The sequence below is a fragment of the Chaetura pelagica genome, unplaced genomic scaffold, assembly GCF_000747805.2.
Source record: "Chaetura pelagica isolate M959 unplaced genomic scaffold, ChaPel_1.0 scaffold466, whole genome shotgun sequence".
Classification (NCBI taxonomy): domain Eukaryota; kingdom Metazoa; phylum Chordata; class Aves; order Apodiformes; family Apodidae; genus Chaetura; species Chaetura pelagica.
In genome coordinates this window covers 5918-17042 of record NW_009953656.1, presented here as the reverse complement: position 1 = coordinate 17042, position 11125 = coordinate 5918, and the positions used below count along the sequence as shown (strand labels likewise).

Sequence of the window (11125 nt, the reverse complement as noted above, 5' to 3'; positions counted from 1 at the left end):
CCCATCCCTGGCAGTGTTGAAGGGCAGGTTGGACGGGGCTTGGAGCAGCCTGGTCTGGTGGGAGGTGTCCCTGCCCATGCAGGGGGTTGGATCTAGATGATCTTTAAGGTCCTTCCAACCCAAACCATTCTGTGATGCTGTGAATTGTATTAACATTGGAGAGAAAAGCTGTTCAGTGAGAACTACCAGATTGATCAAAGATGTGGGGTGTCAGCTGTGTGCTGAGGAGTGTTGTAGCTGATTTGAGGGAAGATTCTTTATTATTTCTTCCATGTTCAAGTCCTCCTTGGTTTCCTTTCCTGCAGTTTGATTGCACAAACACATTAAATGATCAGTTGTTGGAGAGGGTCACGGTGCAGATGGAGCCGTCGGACGCTTACGATGTGATCTGTTGCATCCCAGCACCCGGCCTGGCTTACAACCAGCCAGGCATGTGTTACACCCTGGTCCAGATCCCTCAGGATGATCCCACTGCAGGTACCCACTGGGAGGGAGTTGTTCTGCCCTACAGATCCTTCAAACCAAGTACTTGGGAAGCAGATAATATGTAGGGTGTGGGATTTGGTGAGTTCATACTGAGGTTCTAGCGCTGATTCTTTCTCATGTCTCATATGGGCTGGTTTTTATGTGGAACCTGTGCTTGTGCAAAATGATAGATACACTTCTTAACTCACCAGTGGTGTTGGAGGATCAAAACTGGGATGTTAAAGAGGACTGGTGGGCAGGCAGGTAATAGAGGAAACTGGATTTACTAGCTTGGATCAGTGAAGCAGGATATTTGAAAACGTGGATGTTTGTTGTTATTCAACAATTAGGAAATGGAAAATGTAAACAACAAAGAAATAATAGCTTGAGCCTCTATGTGTTTGACTAATGCAATTTTCCCTCTCAGTAGAGAATTAGAACTAAATTTAGGAATGAGAGGGTTTTTTGGGCATAAAACTTCCCTTTCTTGCTTTTATTATTCACACTTAATAGAATCCCTACTGGAGTTGCAGTTGTTGTGACATGACTGAGCTCATCAGCAGACCACTCTGCTGGTTATTGCTTTAAGGGAAAATGAGGAGCAGTCTGAATTCCTTCAGCTGTGGTTTTGGATCATAATCCACTTGTCAGAAACCCTTGCAGAAGTTTTTCCTGGGAGTACAACTGGATCCCCCTGCAGGACTTTGCAGTGGACCTGTGCTTGTTAGACCCCAGCCCTGGCATATTACTCCCCTTTGATCCCTCTTCTGGCCTTCATCTTGGAGTCTGGAGGGGAATTTTATGGGAAGCTGAAAATGCTTTGACTACAACCAGGTTGAATCTTCTGGGGTAAAACTCATACACCTTCTTTCCAGCAGAAGGCAGAAGAAACTACCACTAACCCCTTCTCCTCCCCAGTTGCTTGTACTTTCAGTTGCACAATGAAGTTCACTGTTCGAGACTGTGACCCAAACACAGGTGTGCCAGAAGAAGATGGTTATGATGATGAATATGTGGTAAGTTCAGGATTGTTGGGGGCTTCTTTGTTTGTTTGTTTCCTTGTCACTAATGCTGAATACACGTGGCCTCTGGGTTAGTGGTTTCCTTTCAGATCTGAAGCCAGGAGGAGAGAAAGGCAGGCTTGTTTCAAAATTCCCATTTCCAAAATATGGCAGCTCATAACTTAAGATCTTTCCCCAAAATCTTGCCAATACTTTCATGCCCTGTGGAGACAGGATTTGTGGAGACAGAAGGGAATAACTTCCATTGGCTTTTATCAGAACTGGGGCCCAGTCTTTCTCTCCACCCCAAGCATTTGCACTTCTGTGTATTTTGTGTTAATCACTGAAAAGAACAAGTCAGGTCTCAGGAAAGTGCTTGTTTGTTGGGCTTGGAGGAAGGAAAAGCTCCTTGTGAGTTCTGAGAAAGGATCTCTCCTTGAATGCCCAGTAAGGGCTAGAATGGGCTTTGACTCATAAAGTAGTTGCCCCATTTTCTGCTCTCCTTTAGTCTCACTGATATTTTCCTGTCAGTGTTAAGCTTTCCAGATAATCACCATAAATACCATTTCCCCTCTCTGCTTTTTAGATGCTCTTACCATGTGCTTCTCCTGAAGTTAAAGCCAGGCACACCAAGGTTGTCTGGGCCAAGTGCTACTGTCTCTCCTGGTTTTCATTTCTAAGCTTAGGATTGTTTCTGTAACTGGCAGCTGAACATCTCCCTTGCTTTTCTGTCAGCTGGAAGATTTGGAGGTGACTGTGTCTGACCACATTCAGAAGGTTTTAAAGCCCAACTTTGCAGCTGCCTGGGAAGAAGTGGGAGATGACTTTGAGAAAGAAGAAACCTTTGCACTTAGTTCCATTAAAACCCTTGATGGTGAGATGATCTCCTCATTTATTGGTGATCCACAGAGGAATCCCAGGAAATCTGCCAAGCTGGGGTTATATTTGGTGTGGTAGGAGGAGAACTTGAGGCCTTTCAACATGACAGGTCCCAGCAATTTGTGTTGCAGTGCTGGGGTTAGTGGGAAATCTGGCAGTGCTCACTTGCTTGAGGCTGGTGGAAGGGAGTGGTGTGTTCCTAGGCTGCCAAGACACCAGAAGGGACATGGCAAGGTAGATGTTTTGGTGGGGCTGAAAGGAAGATGATCATGGGAATGGTTAAGCCATTGGGTACTTTAACACTTCAGACACTTAGTGTGTGTTCTTTAGTTGCAAACTAGTTCTCACAGGAAGCTTGGCACCAACCTGGGGATAACTTTTCTTCCTCAATCTCTAACTGCAGAAGCTGTCAATAACATCATCAAGTTCCTGGGCATGCAGCCCTGTGAGAGGTCAGACAAAGTGCCAGAGAACAAAAATTCTCACACACTCTACTTAGCTGGTGAGTATTCATTGAGCTCCATGTTTCCATGGCCCCACAAGGAGTTTTACTAAAAGAAGGGAAGTGGTTTAAGAGATTCTGCTCTTGTTTTGAAAGTTTTTCTTTACAGAAAAGTGAAGTGAAGCAGTGAGTTGAAGGCAGCAAGTGCTGCTTGCTGTTCCAAGTGTGTGAAGCAGTGAGTTGAAGGCAGCAAGTGCTGATTTGGAGCTTGCTGTTCCAAGTGCTGCTTAGGCTGGGCTGTGTCCCTCAAAGAACAGAGATGTTCCACCTATGGAGGTGGCAGTGAATCCTTTGAATGAAGAACTTCCAGAGCAGACACCTGATTAAATTCCTTGCCTGTTGTTAGCTCAGAAGGGTGGCCCCCAGGACCATCTTGTTTTCAGGTTCCTGTCACTCAAGACACACCCTGAATTGGCTGACAGTCCTCACAACTCCTTGTTTAGTGGCTGTGCTCACTGGAGCCTTCTCTTTAAATCATCCTAGTCCTCCAGCAGCACTTGCTGGTTGTTTAATTAGGACAGTCTGCTCTCAAGAGTTTAGAGGATTTGGAGGTTTTGTTATATTTTTGCTGTTCCCCCCCCTTTCTGCAACTGGCCATAGACTGAATCATACACCAGGTTGTTGGCTCCTGGGTGAGGCCTAGATCACCAAGCCCCTCTCTCCCAGTCATCTCTCAAATGTCCCTTTGTCCCCAGGTGTGTACAGAGGTGGCTGTGACGTGCTGGTGAGGTCCAGACTGGCTCTTGGAGATGGTGTGACCATGCAGGTGACAGTCAGGAGCAAAGAAGAAACACCTGTAGATGTCATCCTGGCTTCTGTGGGCTGAGTGTGACATCAACTGATGGAAACTTCCTTTGGCCAGCACTGGTTGGGTATTTCCCAGCTCTCAGCCTGTCTGTCCCTCTGCATGTAGTTTTTATTCCTCACTTTGGTTAAATATTTTGTATGATGTTCCAAGTAGTGGCAATAGTGGCTGGCTGGTTCTGAGCCTTTCCCTTCTCCCCTTTCCCTCCTCCTTGTCACTTACACATTCCCATCTAACTTATTGCATCTCTGGCTACTTGCAAGGAGAGCAGGGAAGCTGAAAGATGCAGGTGGTAGGAAAATGGAATCAGACTTTTGTCAAAACTGATTTTTATTAACAGAAAATAAACACTGGTCCAAGTGGTGGAATTTGTATCCATTGCTGTTAATAAAATAGAAATTTCTTGTTCTGATTCTCTCTGCTTCAGTACAGAAAAAAGTAGCCCCTCAGGGCTGTTTCCTCTTAGTCCTAAAGGGATATTATGAAATTTCAAACATAAGAAGTTAAAAATCACCCCAAAACTGCAGAGTCTGCAACTTTACAATTCCTTGATGCTCCCCTCTCCTCTGTTCCACACACACACAAAAAAAATCAATGTACAAAGAGACATTAAAATTCACCTGTCAGGGCATATTCAGTTCTCTGAGCCTTATGTCAGGAAATACCAAACAACACTGCAGCCTTTTCCTGGCCTCAGGGATGTGAAACATCCTGTATCAAAAGTTGAGAAGAGAGGAGGAAGGAGGGACTTTGTGGTTGGTTTCCCTGGGAGAGGGAAGTTCTGCATCTCTCTGCTGATGTTTCTTTAGTTTATCAAGTCGGGGTGGGGGGGGGGAGGAAGAAAGGAGTAGTATTTTAATGCTAATTTTAAACATCTCTCCCAGATCCCTGTGGCTGGAATAGCTATTGCTTGGAACACTTTGGCTTTTCCTGGTGCCAATATTGGGCAATCTCCTTGCTCCAGGGCAACAGGAGCTCCTGAGATAGTCCCAGGGGGTAGTGAGAGTGAGCAGCACTGCTTGGTGAACTTAAACTTGGAGAAACAAGTGATGTGGTTAAAAAAAAAAAAGAAAGAGGTTTAGAGCTTACCTTTGAGTAACCAGCCATTCAAAAGTGATTAGTGAAGACATAATTAGTGTTTATAACCCCCTTTTTGGGTGCTGTTGCCTGTATTTTGAGGGATTAGTTGGGATATTGAGCTCTCTTGCCTTCAGGCAAACTCAAAATCTTTAGTGCTGACAGGCTGGCCAGGTGTTGTTAACACTGGATGTTATTTGAACTCAAAACCCAGACCAAATCCATCTTGGGAATATTCCAGAGGTCCTGTCTTCCTGTGGCCTGGCAGTGAAGGCCAGGGAGGCCTCTTGGACTGACAGACCTGCTCTGCTTCCCCTCAGGGTGTCCCTGTTGCCCTCCTGGCTCTAAATATGGAGACCAGCCAGTCAGGAAGCAAGATGAGAGCAGGGCTGGAAGAGCTGCCAGTATCTTGGTACTCAGGTTGATGGTTTTGTCCAAGCCTCCCTGCTGGCTCATCTTTTTCTGGTGCTCAAAGGAGTTATCTGCAGGAACCTTTGACAGGCAAAGATGAGGGTGTTTAGTGGAAAGTGTTGGGCCTGGAGATAAAAATCAAAGGTTTCTTCCTGCCCCCAAAGCCTGACTCATGAAGAGAGAGTGAGACCTGAGCTGCAGCAGCTCAGAAGGAGTTGATGAAGTTCAGGTAGGCATTCAGGAAGCCTGTGGGATCCTCCAGCTGTGGGTAGTGGCTGATGTGGTCATCCAGCACAGACACTGTGGACATGGGAAGCACCTTCCTGTTGGAAGAATGCAGCCTTGAGCACAGGGAACTGCAGCAGGCTCAGCCCACAGCCAGCCAGATGCCACCAGAGAGGAGGACAGCACCCTGTGGCACAGCTGGGATTCTCCCCATTCATGTGGTTTTGAGCCAAACAACAAGAAAAAAAAGCCTGTAGCAGCTACAGTTGGACCACTCTCCCAAGTGCTGGATTTACTTCAGGTTACTTTGGAGGAGAGGACAACCTCAGCCAATTAATCTTAGCTCTGTCTGAGGTGGTTTGTAAAAAATGAGTGATTGGTTGGACTGGGAAGTGTTGACTTTGATGCCTAAAATGGGGAAGCAATTCCAGACTGCAGGAGGCTCCAACTGAATCACCTGGCTGTGCAGGTCAAGGGTGGGAATTAAAAACAGCCTCTGTGGAAAAGGAATTGGAAGGAAAATCTGAGACAACCAGAGCCCCAGTTGCATATTCCCACTTTTTTTGGTAGGTTTGGTCTTACCTGTAAAGCTGCAGAAACTCAGGGTGTGGATTCACAGGGTCCAGGGGCCCGTAGATGAGATGCACTGCAAGGGAGGAGCACAGACAGAGCTTTTGATACTCAAAAACATCTCAAACTAAGCCAAGGAGACCATCTGGAGGCTCTTTCCCCCCCTCACACAGAGCTTGGGAAGCTCCCAGCAGAGCACTGAGCAAAACCAGCAGCCAGAAGGGGCTCTTGCTTCTCTGCCCTGGGGTCAAGTGCAGCCTCCAACTCTCCTCCTGCAACCACCAGACCATTCTTCAAAGTGGGCTGCAACTTCTCTTGAGCTGGAAAAGCAGCTCAGCTTCCCTGGAGAAGCTGGAGATTGTGAACCAGCATGAAGGAGAATGACCTCAATGGAACAAACTTCTTCCTCTTGAGCTCCCAGCTCTTCACTCTATCTCAGCCTTAAAGCTCCCTCTGCCCAAACTGGATTTGAGCCACATTCTCCTCCTCAGAATAACGAGAAGCTCCAGGGATTGGTGGAAGGAGCCAGCACCTCTCTCCAGGGCCTGCAGATGAGGGGGACAATTCCCAACACCCCAAGCTGGAAATGAAAGGACAAAGGATTCCTACTCACGTGGGACAGAGGTGGACACCAAAGCCCCAACCCAGCGGTCTCGGTGCTTCTTCCTCTGGTTGATGTACTGCAAAATGCTGAAGAGAAACCTGTGGTCAAGCAGCAGGTGGGACCTGCATCTCCCACAGGCCACCTCCTTGGGGCAGCAGCAACAGAAGACCAGCCTGCTGACCTGGCTTCAGCTTCAGGTGGGTGTTTTAATGATCATAGAAGTGTAAATGAGGTTGGGACCATGACAATAGTCCAGGAGGGTGGGAGGATGAGGTTTGAATCCTTTCTAGCTGAGCTGGAAGCTGGAGCAGGTCCAGGGGAGAGCAACAAGGATGGGGAAGGGACTGGAGGGGAAGGCTGATGAGAAGAGGCTGAGGGCGCTGGGCTTGGTCAGCCTGGAGGAGGCTCAGGAGGGACCTTCTCACTCTCTACAACCACCTGAAGGGAGGTTGGAGGCAGGTGTTGTTGGGCTCTTTTTCCAGGCAACCAGGGACAGGACAAGAGGGCCTGGCCTGAAGCTGCTCCAGGGGAGGCTTAGGTTGGATATCAGGAAGCACTTCCTCATGGAAAGGGTGCTCAGACCTTGGGATGGGCTGCCCAGGGAAGTGGTGGAGGCACCATCCCTGGAGGTGTTCAAGGACAGGCTGGATGTGGCACTTGGTGCCCTGGTCTGGCTGATGTGGTGGTGTCAGGTCATAGGCTGGACTTGATGATCTCCGAGGTCTTTTCCAGCCTCAATAATTCTGGGATTCTCTGAAATGTGGGTCCTCTGCTCCCAGTCAAATGCCACTGGGTTGGGAAGGGGGAGTGCAGTAAGTCATGGTGGGCTGCAGGCAACGAGCACCAAGAGGTCAGTTACCCCCAGGGCCCCTTGGCAAACCCTTCCCTGCTTCTGGTGACACAGCAAGAAGCAGTTGTGCAACCAAACCCTGTGGAACCATCTCAGTTCCCTGCAGAAGAGGAGTCATCACTGAACCACTGAGCGTGGGGAAATGCAGGAGAAGATAAATGGGGCTGGGCAGGTTTTAAGAGTGAAAATCCAAACTGCTAAAGCCTCTTCATCTTGTCTCACCACCCCAGCCAGCACCTCAGGGTGACTCCTTGCTTCAGCACAGCCTGGGCAGGTAGCCCTCATTAGAAGAGGCCAATTAGCAAGGACCTTTTTGGGGAGGCTGAGCTCTTTGGTCCTTGCTGTGTGCTGGGATTTGCCTGGAGGTTGTTCCCTGTGATAGGGCAGAGGGAGTTGGCACACTGGGGTGATGGACACACACAGGCCCCTCTGGAAGGGGATGCTGAACTCAAAACCACCATCCCAAGGTCCTTCCAAAAGTCCCAAACTGGAGAAAAGCAGATTTAGCTCCAGTTGTCAACAAAAAAATGTAAATTCAAGCCCCTGATTTCCAAATAAGGCAAAAAACCCCCCCACACTGTCGATCTTCAGTGTTGTCCTCCCACCATGTGTGGGCTCAGGGGTCATTCACCTGCCTTGCATCATCCCAGCAAGGACTCCTGCACCTCCACCACACCCCAGCTCCTTTTTTGGGGCACCGTGATGATCTCAGACCCCAAGAGAAGAACCTGGAGACTGTGGGGGAGCCAGTGTGCCAGGACTTTGGCTGAGCTCCAGTAACCTTCAGGTTGTGGTGTGGCTCTGTGAACAGAGGGACACTGGTGGGTGGCCTGGACAGGCTGGAGAGCTGGGCAGAGAGGAACCTGGTGAGGTTCAACAAGGGCAAGTGCAGGGTCCTGCACCTGGGGAGGAAGAACCCCATGGACCAGTAGAGGTGAGGGTTGGACCTGCTGGAGAGCAGCTCTGAGGAGAAGGATCTGGGAGTCCTGGTAGATGGTAAATGATCCATGAGCCAGGAATGTGCCCTGGTGGCCAAGGAGGCCCATGGGATCCTGGGGTGCATGAGGAAGAGTGTGGCCAGGAGGTGGAGAGAGGTCATTGTCCCCCTCTGCTCTGCCCTGGTGAGGCCCCATCTGGAGAACTGGGACCAGTTCTGGGCTGCCCAGTTCAAGAGAGACAGGAACTGCTGGAGAGAGTCCAGGGAGGGCAACAAAGGTGACTGGGGGGTTGGAGCATCTCCCTGATGAGGAAAGGCTGGGAGAGCTGGGGCTGTTCAGCCTGGAGAGGAGAAGGCTGAGGGGAGACCTTCTTAATGCCTCCAAGTGTCTCAGGGTGGGTGCAGGAGGATGGAGCCAGACTGTGCCCAGCAGTGCCCAGGGACAGGGCGAGGGGCAACGGGCACAGGCTGGAACATGGGGAGTGACATGGAAATGGGAGGGAAAACTTCTTTGCTGTGAGGGTGACAGAGCCCTGGGACAGGCTGCCCAGGGAGGCTGTGGAGTCTCCTTCTCTGGAGACTTTCCAGACCCACCTGGACACGTTCCGGTGTGATCTACTGCAGATGACCCTGCTCTAGCAGGGGGTAGGACTGGAAGATCTCTAGAGGTCCCTTCCAGCCCTGACCATGTGCTACAAAACTAAGGTCCCACAGCAAGGAACAGACGTACCTGTCAACGACGAGGTTGCCGTCGTTGGTCCTCACCGCTGTCCACATGTCCCAGTACTCGGCCTGTGAGGGCTGTGTGTAGGGCCCAAAGACTGCTCCCAGCCTGGGGAACAGCCACAGAGACGTTCAGAGCTTTAGTGTCCATCTCAAAAACTAACCCAGGCCATAAAACACTCCAGCAGCTCCAGCTTCCAGCTCAAAACGCACCCGTGCGGCACCAGGTGTCGGCCCCCAAATACAGCTGGTGGTGGACCCAGCCCAAGGGGCTTTTTTGGGGGAAAACAGAGGGTTTGCAGCATCTGATAAAAGGAGCTGATTGTGCCCCACCTGCAGAGTGTGTGTGTGTGGTTTCACTGCCTCAGATGTGCAAGTCTTGATACTTAGGGTCATGGAATAATTAAGGTTGGAAAAGACCTCTGAGATCATTGAGTCCAACCATCAACCCAACACCCGCATGGGCACTAAACCATGTCCTGAAGTGCCACATCTACATGCTTTTTGAACCCCTCCAGGGATGGGGACTCCCCCCCTGCCCTGGGCAGCCTGGGCCAGAGCCTGACAACCCTTGCCAGGCAGGAATTGTTCCCCAGATCCAACCTCAGCCTCCCCTGGCACAACTTGAGGCCGTTTCCTCTTGTCCTGTCGCTCGTTCCTGGGGAGCAGAGCCCGACCCCCCTGGCTCCAACCTCCTCTCAGCAGCTGCAGAGCCAGAAGGTCTCCCCTCAGCCTCCTTTGCTCCAGGCTCAACACCCCCAGCTCCCTCAGCTGCTCCTCACAAGTTCTCCAGCCCCTTCTCCTTCTGCTCCAGCCCCTTCCCCAGCTCCGGGGCCCTTCCCTGGACACGCTCCAGCCCCTCCAGGTCCTTCTTGTCCTGAGGGGCCCAGCCCTGACCCCAGGATTCCAGGTGTCCCCTTCCCAGTGCCCAGCACAGGGGGACAATCCCTGCCCTGCTCCTGCTGCCCACCCCAGTGCTGACACCAGCCAGGATGCTGGTGGCCTCCTTGGCCACCTGGGCACTCTCTGGCTCACCTCCATCCCCTGGTGACCAAACCCCCAGGTCCTTTTCCCCCCGGGCACTTTCCAGCTGCTCTGCCCCAAGCCTGGAGTGTTGGGGGGGTTGCTGTGACCCAAGGGCAGGGCCTGGCATTTGCCCTTGTTGAACCTCATACAATTGGCCTCACCCCATGGATCCAGCCTGTCTAGGTCCCTCACCCCATGGATCCATCCTGTCCAGGTCCCTCTGCAGAGCCTCAAACCAGGGATCCAGCTTGTCCAGATCCCTCTTCAGTACCTTCCTACCCTCCCTTGTGGGAGGAAGTACTTCAGTGTGCAGTGAAACCCCACCTGGTTGGTTACTGAGACACTTTTCCAACCTGGAGAGGGAATGGCCCCAAGGATCAAGGTCATTCAAACCCAGGGATAAATCTCTCCTGGGACAGTGTTGGTGGATCTGCTCACCTGCCAAGCACCCACTGGGCTAATTCCTACCTTGGCCCCTCCCTGCTTGTCTCACACCCCCCTGTGGACTCTGCCCAGGAGCACTGAGCCACCACTCACCCTCTGGAGAAGAAAAAGAAGTTCATCAGCCGCGTGATGATGGGGGACAGCAACCCCCCATCCTTCAGGATCTTGGGAGAAAGGAAAAAAAAGGAGACAGCACCACTTGGTTTTGTCCTGATGCACCAATCCTGCCCCCTCAGAGGGCTTTTCCTCCACCTCCCCCTGTTCCCAGCCCAGACCCTTGGGGTGCAGGTGAGCTCCTGGCAGTGAGACATCAAGGGGGGGATGAGGTGGGACATTTGGATGCCACCACCAAAACAGGAGAAGCAGCATGCATCTGAGCCAGGAACAATCCCAAACTCTTAAGGAGTCAAGATGTCTCCTCACAGAATCTTAGGGGTTGGAAGGGACCTGGAAAGACCATCTAGTCCAACCCCCCTGCCAGAGCAGGATCACCCAGAGCACATCACACAGGACCCAGGGGGGTTTGAATGTCTCCAGAGAAGGAGACTCCACAGCCTCTCTGGGCAGCCTGTCCCAGGGCTCTGTCACTCTCACAGGAAAGAAGCT

The 11125-nt window shown here is 51.0% G+C and overlaps 2 protein-coding genes across 2 annotated transcripts in view; one reads left to right on the top strand and one right to left on the bottom strand.

The window, feature by feature from the left end:
* COPG2 (coatomer protein complex, subunit gamma 2) overlaps window positions 1-3860 on the top strand; it is a 26281-nt gene extending 22421 nt beyond the window's left edge. Inside the window, exons 20-24 of the mRNA XM_010000299.1 lie at window positions 306-477; window positions 1384-1481; window positions 2202-2340; window positions 2749-2847; window positions 3543-3860. Of these exons, the coding sequence (XP_009998601.1) occupies window positions 306-477; window positions 1384-1481; window positions 2202-2340; window positions 2749-2847; window positions 3543-3673 (639 nt within the window). The 3' untranslated portion in view covers window positions 3674-3860. The remainder of the gene's footprint in view (window positions 1-305; window positions 478-1383; window positions 1482-2201; window positions 2341-2748; window positions 2848-3542) is intronic.
* A 1485-nt stretch (window positions 3861-5345) lies between these two features.
* Window positions 5346-11125, bottom strand: part of MEST — a gene marked incomplete at its 5' end in the record, with an annotated part of 11694 nt that continues 5914 nt past the window's right edge. The window contains 5 exons of the mRNA XM_010000306.1: window positions 5346-5463; window positions 5948-6011; window positions 6549-6625; window positions 9057-9158; window positions 10613-10683. Coding sequence (XP_009998608.1) covers window positions 5346-5463; window positions 5948-6011; window positions 6549-6625; window positions 9057-9158; window positions 10613-10683 — 432 coding nt within the window. The remainder of the gene's footprint in view (window positions 5464-5947; window positions 6012-6548; window positions 6626-9056; window positions 9159-10612; window positions 10684-11125) is intronic.